This window comes from Falco cherrug, chromosome 15, assembly GCF_023634085.1.
Source record: "Falco cherrug isolate bFalChe1 chromosome 15, bFalChe1.pri, whole genome shotgun sequence".
In the NCBI taxonomy this organism is placed as follows: domain Eukaryota; kingdom Metazoa; phylum Chordata; class Aves; order Falconiformes; family Falconidae; genus Falco; species Falco cherrug.
In genome coordinates, this window is record NC_073711.1 from 10,000,001 (window position 1) to 10,019,087 (window position 19,087).

The window sequence follows — 19,087 nt, forward strand, 5'->3', positions numbered from 1 at the left end:
GCAGGGCCAGGGCAGTGCCCGTCCCCCTGTGCTGGGCCCTGGTGAGGCCGCCCCTTGAATCCTGCGCTGAGTTCTGGGCCCCTCACTACAGAAAGACATTGAGGTGTTGGAGCGTGTCCAAAGGAGAGCAACAAAGCTGGTGAAGGGTCTACAGAACAAGCCAGGGGCAGGTGAAGGAACTGGGGGTGTTTCGCCCGGAGAAAAGAAGACTCAGAGAGGATCTTATCACTCTCTACAACTACTTGAAAGGAGGCTGTAGCAAGGCAGGTGCTGGTCTCTTCTCCCAGGTAAGAAGTGTCAGGAGAAGAGGAAATGGCCTTAAGTTGCACCACAAGAGGTTTAGATTGGATAGGAAGAAAAGTTTCTTCAAGCATTGGAACAAGCTTCCTTACAGAAGTACCATCCCTGGAGGTGCTTAAAAGACATGTAGATGTGGTTCTTAGGGACAGGGTTTAGTGGCGGACTTGGCAGTGCTGGGTTAATGTTTGACTCAATGATCTTAAAGGTCTTTTGCAACCTGACAGATTCTATGATGCTATGAAAAGGAAAAAGATTTTCTGTATACTATAACATTTTGAGAAAGTACATGAACAATCCTTATTGTGCTCTCTTGTCTGCCTGCAGGTTATGCTGTGAATGGTACTACTGGAAAGTCACACAGAGTTTCAGTGCAGTCTGAGGCTTCCTCCGGCTCAGGCACATTACCACCACATAAGGATTCAGCCCTCGAACTGGAACCAATGTGACACTGTTCATGCATGTGACGCTGCCTTTGGGTACCACTGATGTTTTGAGAGCTATCAGTACTCCACTGAGCAGTGTAGGCATAACAATGTCTTTTCTGCTTGGGAATAACATCAGAGATGACACCTATTCATGTCAGTGAGGGCTTTTCGTTTGATGTCAGTAATACTGGCCTAGGTATTTGCTTCTTCATTCAGCAATGATACATGATTACATCTTAGCAGTGTAAATTGGTAATAATTCTACTTAAGTCACTAGAAAACTACTACTATAGGATAACAAAAGTAACTCCTACCTGGTAATATATTTCCATTTCTGTATCTTGGGTATCTTGGTATCACAGTGTTAGTTTATAAGACTATTTGGGCAAGTTTCTAATAGCACAGGAAACCTCCCGGTTTTATAAGTCATCGTGTTTGTACAGCAGCGCACTGCACAGGTACAGGCTTTTAATCCTTTGGCTTCAGATGAGAATGCTAGTCTAACTTGGTGCTAGAAAATATTGACTTGTATGATAAGTGGTCAGCTGATACCAAAAGGCACATCTTTTCTGACATAACACTAAAGGATGGAATAGTTAGGTTGAAGGAGAACATTTAGATGGTTTAAAAATAATTAAGAAAGAAAGATCGACTTACAATTAACCTTTCACAGGCTGAACAGATGATCTTATGCTGAATTATAGCATTACCTTTCTCTGTGTTGCAAATGTTTAAACATTTGAGCCTACTGCATATATAAAGTAACATGAAGGATGAATTTAACCCAAAGTGTCCTTTTTTTGTCCTGATAAGAATGTTGAGAATATGAATTTCACCAGCTGTTTCCCAGCATTATCCATAAATATTTATAAAGTGGGAAGGATAAGAATGACATGAGACAGTTTTCAGAAAATTATTCTTAATTAACATCCCAAATAGTTTGAGAGACTTCCAGTATTGATTTACAGCTGCACACCGAGGATTTTCACTTCACAAATGGGAATCACTGGATTACTGACTATGGACTCCCAGCCTGTTAGTCACTGGCTGGAACAAAGCTTATGGACTCAGTCTTCTTAAGTGCAATTGTAGAAATGAATTGCAAAGTGCAAACCAACTCTGCGGTTGTGTTGGTGGTCTGTTGTGGTCATTTTACACCCACTTCCAAAAAGGTCATCAATTTCAGAAATTGAGTGTGAAACAAGTGGAGGCTGTTCCACAGATAGTTTGGTATAATGGAGGATAGAAACTCACAGCATATTAGGTATTCCTGGGTGATGCCATATGTGGTCTCTAATTCCAAGGCTAGTAAGTCATATTCTAGTTTTGTTTAACCCACTTCACAAAGTCAATTCATCAAAATTGACAAAATGCATTCCTATCTGAGAGTAAGTTTCCTCCCACACAGATTCTATGTGCAAGCAAGATTTAAGCTAATGGATTCTACAGCATTCCAGAATGCTTTTGATGCAAATATAGTAAACCAACATGAACATGCAATCACATTCAACTGATGAAAGAACTTTGTCAGGTTATACGGTCTATGCACTTAGGTCAGATGTGTTTACCTGTTCATTGTCATCTTCATCACTGCTGAGTTTCAGATCATCCTCAAGCATTCTGAAAAAAAGAGACAACAGAGAATTACATTTAATGAAGTAACTTTATATACAATGGGTTGAATTTCCCCTTCAGCAAAGTCAGAGGAAAAAATCCCTTTCAATTCAACAACAGCAAAATCAGATCTGGGATAAGTAAACGGATGGATACCCCACATATGTCTGCATTAGTCCTTCTGTGTGATGCTAGGTAAGAACAAATGACTTTCAGGCTCATCCATCATAAAGTCTGGCAGTCAGCTCCTCTTTCATGCCCTCTTATTTGCACATTGTCTCACAGTGATTTGTCCATATATAACATTTTTCTGAATTTCTAAATTTATTTATAAATTATTTTATTTCTAAATCAGTAGTGTATTTCTAAATCAGAAGGTGGAAGGGAAATTCAGCTCTGAGACTGTTAAAAACTGAAAAAAAAAGTCCTCCATGTTTCATTATTGATCTAGGGCATCACTGATCTTCTTTCAGGCCAGTACCAATCCCCGTCTCATCAAACTGAGAATGAGAGTGGAGAATAGCAAGAGGAGGAGGAGCTTGTTTGAGGTTTGATGGGACCTCACAGTTGCTAGTATCTGAAGGCAGAGCAAATGTTTTCCAAGCTAGGAATCTGCTAATTCATATCCCCATTTTTACATATATATTTTTTCAAAATAGAAAGAAATCTCACATAACTGCTCCCTGCCTTTGGTTAAAGGGTGAGGAAACTCCTAAAAGACATGGCTGTTCCAATGCCTCCTTCCTTTCCTTCGGTAGATGTAAGAGTGGAATAATGCCTCATCTTATATTACTATTTTTATTTTTAAGCCAAGAGTTGGGTATGGCAAAACACATGGGGTATGAAACCATATTATTTGCTGTGACATCTTTCCAGAAAAGGTATCTTCTTTTGAGGTCTGCCTATCTAGAGAGGCATGGCTAGCGGCCACCAAATACTCTCCTGTACAGCTTCCCACATATTCACGCTTTTATCAGGTGGTCCTCTTCAGAGCTGATATTCCTTTGGGCACACTTCTAACTCACACCCATCTTTTAACCTTGACACATTCTCTTATCACAGATGATGTATGAATGAATTGGCACATCCCATCCAGATCCACTGCGACAGCCACTAAAATTGCCGAGCTTCCTTTCTCCCAGCCTGAGCTCCTTCACCCATGGCAGGAGGCTTGCAAATTGCAATTACTGTTTCCTTTCTGCCTTGATGGAGACTGAAGTCTATGATTTTTTATTGTTAGCCTTTAAAGAACTGTAGCAATCAATGGATGTTCTGTTTGGAAGAGGTTTTTCCTTTGTTTGAAGACTACCGGTAAATCATGGATGCCTTGTGGTATAAGGAATTTTAAAGAAGGGACAATAATCCCAGGGTGGAAATACCAGAAGATTTGAAGCCATGCTCGTGCTCTTAAAAGGAAAAAGTGCAAGGAGATCTTTAAACCAGTTTGTAAGTCATCTGTCTTTCAGTGACCTCTGTTGTCGGGCAGCTCAGTGTTTACAAAGTATCTGGACACATAACCACTAGTCATTAATGTCTTGATAAACGGCAGATGCCTCCCTGTAATATGTGAACCCATAAAAGTAAGACTGTAGCATGGATAAAGAATCTTCTAAAAGTAAGAATTTGTGGTGGGTTGACCTTGGCTGGATGCCAGGTGCCCACCAAAGCTGCTGTATCACACCCCCGCCTCAGCTGGACAGGGGGCAGAAAATACAATCAAAGGCCTGTGGGTCGAGATAAGGACAGGGAGATCATCAAGAATTACTGTCACGGGCAAAACAGACTCAGCTTGGGGAAATTAGTGTAATTTATTGCCAATCAAATCAGAGTAGGGTAATAAGAAATAGAACCAAATCTTAAAACACCTTCCCCCAAGCCCCTCCCTATCTCCCAGGCTTAACTTTACTCCCAGTTTCTCTACCACCTCCCCTTGAGCAGCACAGGGGGACAGGGAATGGGGTTTGCTACCAGTTCATCAGACATTATTTCTGCTGCTCCTTCCTCCTCAGGGAGAGGACTCCTCACACTCTTCCCCTGTCCCAGGTGGGTCCCCCTGTGGGGCTCAGCCCTTCAGGCCTAGCTGGCCTCAGGGGGGTCCCCGTGGGGTCCCCAGCCTGGGCTGCTCCCCGTGGGGCCACAGGCCCTGCCAGGAGCTGCCCCAGCACCACTGCCGGGGGTCACGGCTCCTGCGGGCACCCCCTGCCCCAGGGTGGTCCTGCCCGGGTTGCTGGGGGTGGTCTGCTCCACCACGGGCCTCCACGGGCTGGGGGCACAGCCTGCCCCACTGGGGCTGCACCACGGGCTGGGGGCACAGCCTGCCCTGCCGGGGGCTCCCCATGGGCTCCCGGGGAATCTCTGCTTCAGTGCCTGGAGCCCCCCCGGCCCCCTCCTGCCCTGGCCTGGGGGGCTGCAGGGCTGCTGCTCTTGCGTAGTCTCTCTCCTCTCTCCAGCTGCTGTTGCGCTGCAGTTTTTTCCCTTTGTGGAATGCGTTATCCCAGAGGCGCTACCACCACCACTGACGGGCTCGGCCTTGGCCAGCAGCGTTGGCTCTATCGGACATGGGGGAAGTTTCTGGCATCTTCTCACAGGAGCCATCCCTGCAGCTCCCTACAACCAAAATCTTGCCAAACAAACCCAATACAGAGTTTGTCAGGAAATATTAACCTTTAGAGGCCTGGACTTTGGTGATAAACAGGAACTTTTAATGTTGTTTATCTAGCAGACACCTTCATTTGTTTCCCCAGTGTCATTACTTGCTGGGCCATTCTCAGTGTATTGCTGTACCTCAGTCTATCCACAGTTCCCCGATTGTTATCTGCAAGTCTCATTACACACCAGAAGGACAATACCCCCAGGAAACCGAGACCATCTTCATACAAGACTATATCATTCTGACTCTTAACTCTAATTCAATTCTACACTCCTCCTTTTAAACCTACATCTCACTTTAATGTGTAAATTATCCAGTGCTTTAAAGCAGCACTGCTACATAAAGCGTTCTATTATTATTTTTTTAATGCAGATCTAAGAGGACATAATGCAAGGATCTTTTCATGAACGAAGCCCAAAGGGAGGTGGTTTTTTTTTTCTTTCCAGCTATCTATTTTTTTTTTCCATTTCTTACACGTTAAATTCCCATTTGACATATCCTGGTAGAAATAAACCAAAAAGGACAAAGGAAATTCCGTATTGGATAAATGGAAAGAACAAAGAAGAAAACATAAAAAAGATAAATGAATACTCTTAGTAAACTAACCAAACAGCCATCTGAAATGGCTGATTAATAACTGTCCTCACACAGCCTGTACTGCAGACACTTTCTAACAAGTACAGTAAGCGCTAGACATGTTTATTGAATATTGAAAAATATAAAATGGATATAAAACATGATTAGTAGGAAGGACAACTGTTAGAGTTGGTTTCAGATAAACTAAATTTGCAGGATTTATGAGTTCCCTTCAGGAGACTAATGGATGTTTAGACAACTAGAGAGAGGAAAAAAATTGGATTTTGGTATTTCTTTAGCAGTTCCAAGCTTATCACTTGGAGTATATAATTCTTCTTAGCCTGTTCTGCTAAATGAAGAATATGTCACCCCATTCAGCTACAAAACTCAAACGTTAAACAACCAAACCACACAGCTTCTAAAATGCATCATACTCTCCTGGCAGATGGAATAATTAAAGAGAAACTGAATACGGTATCAACAATAAATATATGGCAGCCAGAGAAGTGACGGAATAAATTAAAAATACACAGTATGTGCAAATGAAAGTAGAATGCTGAAGAGTTCAAATAACCTGCTCCCAGAGGATACTGGTTACAAGCGGTAATATTTTACAGAAAGTAGAGGACTAGATGGTCTTCCACAATTTTAAAATGTGCTTAATATTCTGAAGACATGGGTCACAGTAGCTTGTACTGTTTAATGTTTCTATTAACTCTCATTTATAAGCGAGTAGCATCTGATAACACTCAAAGCCCAATAAGGGCTTTTTAAGATTGCCAGCAACCTTAATCCAAGGTGACTATTTCCCTGTCATATCTCGAGACGTAACCCATTTCAGCTTCAAAGCCCCAAGACAGAAGAGCTCTGTATCTACAGCTCTCTCTAACACTGGCTGGATGGGTTGAACATGAAATTAGGCCCTCTTGAGTGAGAGATCCCTGTAAATATGCATATGATCTATTCTGCTCTATGTAATTGTTAACCTCAGAAACACACAGACTCCAGATTACAGAGTGTATTTGTTATGAAGATCAGGCCAGCTATTAATAAAGGCCAATTTGGCAGATATGTTAAAGTTACAATGAATACTGTCAATGAGGGCAAATCAAAGAGAAAACTGCCTGTATCAGAAAGCTTTCTCCAGAGGTGTTATGAATTAATTTTATTTCCTATTCTTCTCTGACCCAGCTGACATTATTATTGAATATACATGTACTTGTTTGTCTTTTCATCCATAGCTAATGCAAAACACCACTTTAGGGAAAGAATGGGATTAAGTAGGATTTTTTATTTCATTATTAGAGCAATGCCATTTACTCTAATGGTTGAAGCTGTGTCAGCACATTTATTATAATCTACAATTTTCAGAGGTTTATAATTTGGAATGCGAAATTATTGCAAAGCAGAAACGTCAGGACAAAGCAACACATTTATCTGTAGTGTAAGTAGGGGCAATCTCATTGACTGACTACAATACCCACTTCCTCCAGGGATGAATCAGCTCCCAAAGCAGATTGTTCCTACACTACAAATATAGCTAGACAAATGGGTGAATGAGGGCTTTATAGGGATGAGTTCTGTAAGAGTCTACTAGAAATAGTAACAACAAAATATTATTTTTAGGAGCCTTCAACTTGTGCTGGGCCTCAGAAGATGAGATGGACCAAATTCAAAATGAGCTATTCCTACAATAGTTTTTTATGATTTTGGCAGAGCAAGCTAAATTTTTATCTTCTTTGACTCTTCACACATTTTCCAAAAATAGAATTCAAAAACTATGCCGTGGTAATTAATCAGTTAAAACAATCAGAAACCCCTCTGTATCTATTCTCTTAACAGACAATGTCAAAAGATTATGCAAGTCCCATCATGGCTTCTGTTTCTCAGTGGGACAGACTGTTTTATACCTTTTTCCTGTCCATGTTCAGCTCAAATGAGTCACAGAGTCCCTCTAGTTGCTTCCAACAGTTGTTACAGCGTAAGTTACTCAGCTAAAATATAAGTCTAGGCATGTTTTTTTAACTGTTTCAGAGAAATCATGGATAGTGAAAGGCCAAAGCTGCAGAGCAGGATGACCTAGGACTTGATGGGGTCACTGAAATAGGTTTTCCCAGCCATCACTGCTGGGAGGAGAAAAGGCAGCAGAACCTCAACTCAACTCTGAGGTCTGGGCTGAAACTTACTGGGGTGTCACCAAGCTGAGCTGCATGCACAGTGAAATTGGACTTGCAGCCTATCCCAACTGTTTGAGTTCAGCAGGTGTTTTGGGCACACCAGATCTGCTGGTTTGGGATCCTGTGAATGAGCAAGGGAGGATTTGATTAGGAGATGTGAGATAATCTCCTCCCTGAAAAAGCACTATCACGATAGAATTCAATTTCAGATCTTTTATAGACGACTCTGAACTTCTTAAAGGAGTATTTTCACAGCTCAACGTCATTTTTTTTTTGTTTGTTTGTTTCAAGTATAATGTATTTAAATGCTTTTTACAAATTAACAAGGTCTGGATTGCTAATAAACTTCTGAGAATGTTATGCATTTCTTCCTGTTCTGGTTGTGTAGGGCTGTGATGGGAGCACACTGTGTTTATAGTAAGATGTTATAGGTTTGGTGAGACATCAAGGAGGAGGTGCTTAAAAGGCAGCCTAAATAGGATGAGGTTCTGCACTTCTAATTTGCTCTGGGTTCAACTCGCCACTGCAGTGGAGCTCCACTTGGATGGAAAAAAGTCTTGTGGGAATGAAAAGGATGGAGAAAAGGGAAGAAGGGGCTGCAAGCAGACAGTGAAGAGCATACTTGGCAATTCCCTGATCCTGAGCTGCCCAGAAAGTTAACTCGCTCATGTCAGACCACATTTGTACAAAATGTATATCCCATCTGGGTCATATGACAGCAAACAGAGGTGTTGCTTCTGCTGGAAAGAGGACAGGCAATGGTGTTATCCAGACATACAGGCATGCCATTCGTTTCTTGTCAGGTTTGTCTCTGGTAAAATGGAAATACATTCATAAGATTGCTGCTTTTCAAAATGTTTAGCCCATTTGTTTTTGTAAATCTGTAATGTTGTTCTTGCAACCTCAATGGGAAAACCATGGTCCTGTCCCATTAGTGGGGTAGGATGTATTGATTAAATTCGACTGAAAAGTAGAAGTAAGGATGAAACTACCTAGTGACACAGAAGACACAGCCAAGCGCAGGTAAGGAGAAGCAGTGACTAGTATGGAAAGCATATAGAGGATGCAGAAGTTCTCCAGGACAAAAGTTCCCTGCTGTTTCAACTTTCCACTGATACAAAAGGACAAATTTAAATGGAGGTTTGTGTGATTTAGATTGGAGTAGTATGCACTAAAACTAGTTATTCTGTTCAATATTAAAGAGAGAGCTTAGACTGTTACAGCAAATTGCACTTGTGTTAATTAATAAGACATTCAGAACAGGCAGGAATAAAATAAATGTCTTTGAGGTGAAAAAAAAGTAGTGCATTACTATCCTGAGCTACAAAGAAGCCCCTGTCACACTCTTGTTTGCAGCGATACTTACGTGGAGGGAGCACCGAGAGGCAACCTTTCCTACCCCTGAACTTGCATGGAAATAAGGCCATCAGTTCAAAACAATCTATGCTGCTTTACCCTATGGACTTTATACCAAACTTGTTTTTCATTTTTTGTAGTATATAAGACTTCTCTGAAAGTGTTAACTCAAAAGGTATCATGCAAATGACAAACTGTATAATGGAATTCAGATGTATGTCAAGAATGTGTTGCACACACTGGAGTACAGTTTTATCATTTATCAAGGGGGAAGAAGGGGGCCTATGTGTGTGAAAACATCTAACAATAGATTTCCCCAGAGAAGTTTATAATACAGTGGACAAAAAAAAATGGGGGAATGAAAATAAATGGTAGAGTAATTGCAAAGGAAAAAAGAAGATCTTTTGTTTTAAAACATCCCATTGATAAATCTTGAAACATGATATTCATTCTTTTGCTGAATGTGGAAGTCATCTTTAAAATATTTCCTCTGAGATACTCAAAGAGTTACAGTAAAAGAAAATCTCTGAAGATTAAATGGAATTTATAAGCAGTATTTACATTAATAGTAAGGGCCACTTTTCCAGCAGTTTTATACATACTTAAATATAGTTTATTAACTTTTCTTTCTCCTCATCCACCATTTTCATTCATTATATTCTTATCAATGATTAGGCCAGTTTGGCAGACTTTTACTCACAGGAGGAACTTCTACTCATTTGAGTAGTTTCAGTGGCTTGAATAGGACTAATTTGCTTAAGGTATAGATCAAATCCCATCTCTGGCCTGACATTGCCTCCCCTTAGAAAGAACTGAAGTCAAGGGTCATGTCTTCACCACAAAAAAAGCCTGTGAGCAACAGAGGTACCTGGTATCTTCCCTCCCACAGAAGAAGACACACACTAGCCTCATAACACGGTCAGCCTCCCTCTGGCCCAGCTGATGGAGAAAGATGGCTTGCTAAGAAACACTCCATTTTGTGTTGTCACACTCAGCCTGCCTTAGTGTTCCTGGCACCATATCAGTAATTAGTGTAATTACAGCTGGTGAGAGAGAAGTAACCCTGTGGTTATCTATTAGGTACCTCACAATCAGAGAGTGCACTTCATTACTCATTGCTCCGTATCATCTCTTAATTTCAAAAGGATTAAGCAAAGTTAATTCTTTCAGTAGAAGAATTTCTTTATCTAGCCATCCATTAATCTCTATGTATAAAAAGCTCTTCAAGGCAACTAAAATATTAAATTGCTACTAAGTGTGTTATAACTACTGCTCTGTTGACAGGCATTTTGTTTTTCATTAAAGCTGAGACAAGAACTTTGGGAGGAGGGAGAAACCCCTGCCAAATTTTATCTGTACATTACAAATGTAGATGGAAATCTGTACATTTAGCATGAATAATACTGTAGCAGTTCCAATAACTTCACATCCACATTGAGGTCCAATCTTGCTCCCAGAGAACACTTCCAATAGAATGGGAGCAGAATTGGGTCAAAATATTTTAACAGAGTAATAGGCAGCTTAAAAAGTCCCAAAAACCCCAGGACCTTTTTGTTTCAAGCTGGTGAGTTGATATTTTTGTCTTAATAACACTTACACCACCACTTATGCCTTCTGCTTAGAAAAGTACAATCTCTATTACGTTATGTCTCCCTCACTGTCCAATGACTCCTCAGTACAACATACCCCTCTGGCAAGGCCTGAGAATGATGTTTAATTCAAACAAAAAAACCCAAAAAAAACCAAAAAAAAAAAGGGGGGGGGGGGAGGGGGAGAGAGAATAAACAACAGACAAAAACAAAGACAAGTATGGGTGCAGGAAAAAAAACTGGGAAGGTGTAATAATTTCTAAAAATGCTAGCGTAGAACTTGTATTCTTCAAGTTTTTGAAGAATAAAAATGAGGGCTCCACCTTTTTTAGTGTGCCAAAATCTGCCAGTGTGCACAAAGCTTTTGCTGTTTTCCCTTTGATCAACTGCAACGGCCGATATAATTTTGGGTTCTGCTATTTATCAAGAGCAATATATAGTCCAAGAGCCATTTCTGTGATACATACTCATTTCCAATACATTCCACATGAAAAACACCTGCTTACTGCAACCATATTTGATTAAAACTGTCTCCTAGCCAGAGCACCAGTATTTTCTCTGGTAAACAAGCCTTCAGTTGGCATATTTACACACAAAGGCTATGGGAACTTAGCACACAGTTAAACAATGATTGATAATTCTACAGCAACTTGTAAAGGTGACTTTAAAAATTCATACCAGAAAATATATTAAAAAGAGTTGTTCAGCAGGGAACAAATAACATAGGACTAGCTCATCTATCCAATGTTCTAAAGCGCATATGGAAGGACATTAATTTTATTCATTGATTATATTCTTTTATCTTTTATTTCATTCCCTTTTTAATCTGGTAGCAAAGTGAGTCCTTCAAGGAGCTGTTTGATGAACTGTCAGTACCAACATGACATTCGCAAATCTTTCTCTGTGCACTGTTTTCCCCTTACATAGACTAATCTTGTATCTGAAGAGCAGTTATTTTCTTTGGTAAATCTTAAGCTTCAATAACCTGGTCTGGAGTGGAAGCAGCTTTTTTGTTCATGAAAACCTTTATAGTGATGCATTTTTGTGGCTTTTTCTGCCATTTGAACTATTTGCCTCTAATTCCGAACCGCTGTCTGTGAAGTTCAGTGTCATGGAGAGAGACTGCACTTCAGTGTTAGCGATAAGAATGACACCAAGTCCTCAAGGCACTTTACAGAGGCAGTACAGACTGAGAACTACCAAGTCCCTCTACCCCCGTGGGTAATAGGACTGCACGGAGCTGGGCAGTGGGGTGATGCGGAAGAGAAACTCAACCAGTGCCTGCTATGGGGTAAGGCTGCACAGCAGCTGACCAGCAGCACCAGTCTATTCCAGTCTGTGAGCTACAGTGGCACCCACAGCCATTCCACACCAGCTCTGTGTGATGGGGCTGGTATCCACCTGTCCCCTCCCAACCACAGCCCATTCACAGTAGCTAATGGAGGCAATGGGTGTCCAACACACAGCATAATGCACACAGGGGGACCTCTGCCTCCTCGCTGCCCTGGCACAGTCCTGTGGCAGGACCTCGGGAGGATGGGGGTGGTTTTCCAGTCTTCCTCCATAAGATCAGCCAACTTTATCCACACTTCACAAATAAGGGTAGATCTGAAGAGCTCTGAGAAAGGAAATCAAGGCAGCTGCCTGGACCTTGGGTGCTGAGAACAAGGTGTCAAGTAAATAAAAAGTGCAACAGAGGACATATTATCCCAAGTTCATAAATCATTTCCCTACTTTCTTTTAGCCATAACAAGGCCCAACAACCTCTTGACTACAATTAGCATGAGAACTATTTCCCTCCATAGTTTCCATTCTTTAATAAAGTCTTTGAACAGCATTCATAGCCAATATATGTGTATGCCTTGGAAGCAAACACAGGTCTGCAAAAGGGTACTGCTCAATTAATGTTTCTCCAGTGCAGAAACGTCACCTCCTATGGGTTCACAGCACTCCAATATGACAGGGGAGCTTTTGACTCAGTTTTCATAGCTTAAGCCCATGTAGAAGGGAAAAACTATTTTGTCTAGTAAAAACCATTTCTGTCTAGTATTAGGATCATCAGAATTTTCCAGCTCAAACGTGGATGTCAATAGGGTTATGCCTTGGTTAAGGAGACAAGGACAAAAAGAACAGAGAAAGAAATGATGCTATGATTCCATGAAAATCCAATACAAAGTAGTAATAGAAAAGTGGAAAAGAGAAGACAGAGGTGGAAGAAAAGGAGGAAGAAAATGCCAAAGGCAAACTAAACCCATGTATCTCACTGTGCTTTTGTAGAATATGCACTTTTGCTAGCCTTGGTTTGGAGGAAGAATGGATGGTATAGGAAAAGAGAAGAGACATGGTCTCTTCTTGATAGAAAGCAGATTTTCCTTTAGCAGAAACATAATTTTTTTAACTGACCATTAGAAGAAGTATACTCAAATTACAGTATTTGCTAATGTGAGGAAACTTGCAAACTCCTAAAATGAACTTGAGATCCTCAAAAGCTCAGGCACTGCTGGGATCTGCTCACCCCCTCACAGTAAGGATAAAGAATATTTGGCAAGAAGCAAGCTGAAGACAAAGCCTGCCAGTTTCTTCAACAAAACTAGCCTCTAGAAAAGCTATAGTGACCAATGTCCTTGTATTTTAAATAGTTCAGTGTGAGTGGACCCTAACTAATCAGATGAGTGGAGGAATGGCAACAAAGCCTCTCTGACAGTGATCTCACGTTGACAGGTTTTTGAATCCCTGGGGTCAATTTGTCATCAAGAATGAATTGTGGGGGATGAGTGCCCCGTTACCCAATAAAGGGTCTGGCCGCTTCATTTCTGTGCAAATGAACAACAACTTCATAAAACTGTAAAGTATTTATTTACTTGTTCAAAAGGAACACTCAAGATGTTTAATAAAGACTGGTAGGGGGAGGTCTTCCAGTGGCAGACACTGAAAGACCAACACAGTGCAGCCATGACATAGGTTTCAGTGACGTGTTAGGCTGCAGAGAAAGTGAGCTTTAGTTTCAGAAACAGAAACAGAAACAGTGTTTGTTCATATGGAGACAAATGAAATTTGTCACATGTCAGATCTGTAAAGAATGTTTTAAGCTTAGTACTTGACTTAAAGACAGATTTTCAGGGGTGTGCATTACCAAAGCAGGATTCCAAGAGGGGATGCAAGTCCTGTGCACTGGCCTGCTGATGGTGCAAAGTGAATAAAGAGCAGGGGCTGGCTATAGAGAAGGTGAGCAAGTACCAGGGTCTTATGCATGCATGAGAGAACTGACTGGGGTTTTCAATGCTGCAAAGGCATTACACCTTTATGAAATATACTGCTGGACCGTGCCTGGTACAGAAGGTAATTTAGGGCTGATCAATAAGCAAAAATCCCCATAGAAAGCAAAGATAAGGAGATCTTGGGGAAGGTGAGCTTCATTTTCACTGCACTAAATTTCTGATCATTTTTTAAAGCCACCTCTCCTGTAGCTGCAAAATCCTGCACTGGGAACCCACACCTATCCCACAGATCTGATACAAATTTTGCAAAGAGAAATTAATCTTCAGTAACTGTTCACTTCTACCCTTAAATGAACATTCTGTTGATCAATCTAAAAATGTAAAAACAGATTAATACAAGCAGTACTACAACTAATGTAAATAGAGGGGATAAATGAATAAAATACTTAAATGATTTCTGAATCTGCATGATTTATAAGGCACTGAATATGCATGATAGAAATCAAGTACCAAGCACAGTCCTGAAAACACTGACTCATACAAGTAATCCTTGCTCCTGCAAGCACTATTTTTCAGGCTCAGATCCAAACAGAATGCCTGACACTGTTTGCTCTGATAATCACTCTAAGATAAACAGATATGAATAATTGCAAATACTTCCAAGCATTTCCTTTCACTTACAATGTAAAAAGAAAAATTAGAGGATAAAATGAAAATGTATGTTTCCACTTCCAGATTTCATACATCATTAATTCTGTAAAAATATATCCATCTTCATGCTGATACTTCTCTTTGCTTGGCAAGCTTGAAGAATGCAATATGCTTGATAACCTGATTGAAAATTTGATCCTATTGTTTAACAAAATGAGGATTGTTTCATAAGGGGCTCCACCATGTCTGTGCACATTTTCCCCTAAGTAACAGTGTAAGACTTGTATTTCCCCAGACAGATGAACATTTGTGTTGATGTACTTGGCTAGAGATCCAATCTTGCCCTGGCTGTCATACAGGAGAATTTTCCTCAGCATTTTGAATTATGGCACTGAAATAATTTAACAGTGCCTTCTGTGCACATTAAACAAGTTTTCTGATACAGTTAGGTCTTACTGAAAGTTTGTTTAGCCAATAAATTGTGCCACATGGTTAAACTACGCTTTGGCCTGAAATCTGCAGAGGTTATTTTTTTTCAATATCACTGCAAATGGTGTAACTCAGGAAAAGCTAGCATTTCCCCATATTCACACACACCCTCCACATACAAACAGTCACCCTTCTTTGTATTCCCTAGGAAGTTACTTTTGAGCTATCTGCTAATTTGTGCTTGCAAAGCCCTCTTCAGTGTTAGAAGGATGAAGCTGGGAGGAACCAAGACAGGAATATTCAGTTATTGGTTTAAAATGTTACAGTAGAGATACCCACAGAAACTGTTTGTGCCTAATTACTGAAAGCAAACCCTGCAAATTACTATCACGGCTCTGATCCTAGTGAGAACGTGACATACATTGACATTTCCAAGACCAGGAGAAAGAAGACCTTCTTTAGCAGCTCCCTACTTTAATGTCTCTTTCCCAAAGTTATCCTGAGACCACTCTGGTCTTCCTTTACCTCAAAGCCTCTGCAAAACATTGTGATTGATTCTCTGAGAGATAGGTTAATATTATTTTCATACCAAATTCATTTAGTTATGAAATGAAATGCATGTTACCATTGAAAAAACATTGAAACTCATAACACAGTCCTCAGTGATAAAAACATCCCAGAAAAGAAAATTCCAGAATACTGATTTTGTGCCTCTTTTTGTACATTTATAGCAGGCCTGGCACTTGATTTCTTTGTCCATGACCAGCATACCTCAATGTTATTATAAGACAAATAAACAAGAATATTAGTACATAAAATTGATAAATGGAGACTCAATTTTTTCTTCAAAGGGCAAAACCTAGGGGTGATACAGACTAAACTTAATGTCATGGATAGTCTAATGACGCCATGACTTTACAAAGACAAGTAACAGCATAATAATAGTCAAAATTGTCAGACTGGATCAAGCCTGTGGTACATCTAGTTCTGCATCTTGTCACAGAAGACTTTTCAGTGGAACAATTTGTTAGTACTGAATTATTTTTCCTAATATAACTGGAACAAGACATTGGTTCATTATGCTCATGGAGCACATATGTCTCCCAAATTCTTTATTCCAATCTTACTTCAAAATCTCTTTGAACCCTGGCTCCACTGTTGGCAGCAACCTGAGTCCTAATTGTATGCTGTGTAAGAACCTATTTGTTTTTTCTTGGCTTTCTGAATTTCTCTGAGTGCCTCTTTCAAAACCTGATTTTCTATCAGGATAGCTACAAGGACATAATATACCTTTTCCCTACAGTATTACTTTTGTACTTTCTCATCTTACTTTATACACCTGCTGTTGCAAGTCCAAGTCTTGGTGACAATTATCTTCTGAAGGAACAAGTGTCTACCTTTACCTTATGTCTGGCACACGAGCTGCAAAGCCCTCCCCACTTTTGCTGAGTTTTGATGTTAGTTCAGTTGAAACAGGATGAGTCCCACGAAGAGGCAATTGCATGATACACCTTGCACTTGGTGTGCTAGCTGTTAATCTAGAGACTAATCCAGTTGATACATATGGTTAGGTAGTTGGGTAACCATCAGGGCACAACACTACCTTTCGTCTCCTAAGGTAATGCAAAAGTCATATCTCAAATCCAATTTAAATTGGTGCTCCCTTGAGCTCACAGATAATTTCTCTCTAATCCTCTTCTGGTTGTCTATAGGGTAACCTTCAAAATCTCAGATATGACACTTTAAAAAAATGATCAAGTCATATTTTTTTTTTAGCACAAAACCTAGCTATTTTTCCTGGTGGCACTATGTTCCAGCTGTTATCAGATTCAAGAATTCTTCAATTGCCTTGAACTCTGCATTTATTTTCCTTTTCCAGATCTTTGCCAATGAAAATACCTCAGCACTGCTTGAAGAGAAAATAATCTTGTCAGTTTTATTGTGCCATATCTGAGATGATGAAGGTCATGCTAACTACAAGTCTGTTCCAATTGCTGTGGGGTTGGGTGAGGTGGGCTTTTTATTTTATTTTTGGTTTTCCCCTTGCTCCTACCACAAAGTAATAGGGATTTTCCCCTTTCATTCATCTTGCCTTTTGTTGTTTTTAATCGACCACCCATCAGTGCCGAATTGCCTTGTAACTGTCTGCTGAGCTTTCATTTGACAGAGATAGCTGCTATTGTTAACAGGAGCCTTCACTTCAGCCCATTTAACTTTCCTTGGTTTGACAGCTTCACAATAGCCACCTTCTATCTAAAGAAAACTGTGATTTAGTAGAAAGGGAATGTGGGACAACAGCCTGATCTGTCACTCAGTCTCCAGTGAGTTCTCTTGGCATAAAGTTCCCCCACAAAGCCAGAGGATGAAATACTACATGAAAATAAGACGGTCATGAGACATGTTCAGTTTTATATTCTGGTAAAATCTAAACAGAAATGACACTTAAAAATACAGCCCTTTCCTGTCAGTGATACCCTGTGCTGGGCAGTAAAATAAATATTTTGACTGATTTTAAATTTCCATTTTTTTTACTTCTATTCCTGAGCAATGCTTGACTTCTTTCCCCCCTCTTTTTTATTCACCTAGTAATTGTTCTCAGATTGATCTACAACTCCTAGTGGAAACAATATGTCACAAGTAAATTAAAGCTTTCATTGGACCAGTCATTGGTCCTACTCCATGTAAGTCTACAAGAAAAGATGTTGATGAATTAAGAGCCTGGATGTCCTCCCTTACCAACAATTAAAAAAGTCAAATTACAGCTGCCTAAGCACAGCCTCAGAATACTTCCCAGCCCAGCTCCACACAGCTTTCCAGTTACATGCAGTTTGGAAATGCATTTGTAGCTGATTTTTTACTGTTGTGCATTTATGCCTAATGCTCTTTTGCGGTTGTGCTTCAATTTGGTGTTACTGTTTGGCACAAATGTCAAGCTGTAGACATCCCACTATTAGATTTGCAGGCACCATTTTTCTTCTAGCCATAGTTAAATAACTGTGTTATTTTCTTATCCAAAATCCTGGATCCAAGTTTGATGAATGCTTTCTTGTTAAAAAATGTGTCTAGAAAATTGAATTTCATTACCATAAAGCATAATTTATTTCAGTCCATCTATATTCCTCTCCTTAGAGTTCTCATTAACTGCAACAGAAGAGGAGTGAGAAAACAAGAGTTGGTATAGGCACACACTGCAAAAGGAATCCCCCAACCTCACCGCCATGTTCACCTGTGTTTGAGAACTATATCCTAGTATTTAAAAAAATAAGTTACTCTGGTAGTGGTGGCTAATTACTGAGCAACATACGAATTTTCGTTTTGCAGCATTCAAAACTTCAGTTAAGAGTTTACCACAGCTATGTAGAAAAGCATGTTCAGAACTGGAGACAGAAAATTAGACCATGGATAAACTCCAGTAAAAAGACAGATAACAGTTACTAGAGAAGCATCTATTGCCCAGAGTTCACTTGTGAGAAAGTACCCATGAGGCTATAACTAGGAAGAACACCAGACCGCTCCACTGTTTCTAATTAGGGAGGACATCCTTCATTTTATAGCTCCTGTGGTCTAATTTGTAGAGAGCCATATCCCCTAAAGCTTTCTGTAAGCCAAATTAAAACTCATTCCATCAAGGAGTTTTAGCAATATACAGTCTCTGATCACAATACATACTCATGGTCATAGAGCTGCTTCAGGCAGTCAGCTGGGGGCGCATTCTTTTTTTTAGGGCTATTCTTTTTCCTTTTTATTAGGAAACAGCACATTTCTTCTAGGAAAATGCATTTTAAAGACCAGAGAATCTGTTTCTGTTTAAAGAGTCATTCATAAGAAAGAACAGTACATGCAGTCTCTCTACTGATTTTTCTGGTATTCTCTCACTTTTAATTAAAACATTTTTTTCCCTACTTTTTTAGTTAAGACACCTCAAAGCTTCAGGCAGCTCAACAAACATTGCTAGCAATTTTTTCTCTAAATGGAAAGAAAAAAGTTAGGGCTTTTTAGGAGACTTAGGACTCCATGAACGCTTTTGAAGTTTGCAGTCCCTTCTCAGTCCAGAAAACATTCATATCATGTGCAGCAAGCATCCTGTGTTCGACTCTGCTAG

At 40.0% G+C, this 19,087-nt stretch overlaps 1 protein-coding gene across 3 annotated transcripts in view; it reads right to left on the bottom strand.

The window, feature by feature from the left end:
• The window catches only part of AFF2 (ALF transcription elongation factor 2), a 351,494-nt gene that overhangs the window by 100,112 nt on the left and 232,295 nt on the right, over positions 1–19,087 (bottom strand). For all 3 annotated transcript variants that reach the window (XM_055727794.1, XM_055727793.1, XM_055727795.1), the window contains exon 8: positions 2,294–2,345. In XM_055727794.1, coding sequence (XP_055583769.1) covers positions 2,294–2,345 — 52 coding nt within the window. The remainder of the gene's footprint in view (positions 1–2,293; positions 2,346–19,087) is intronic.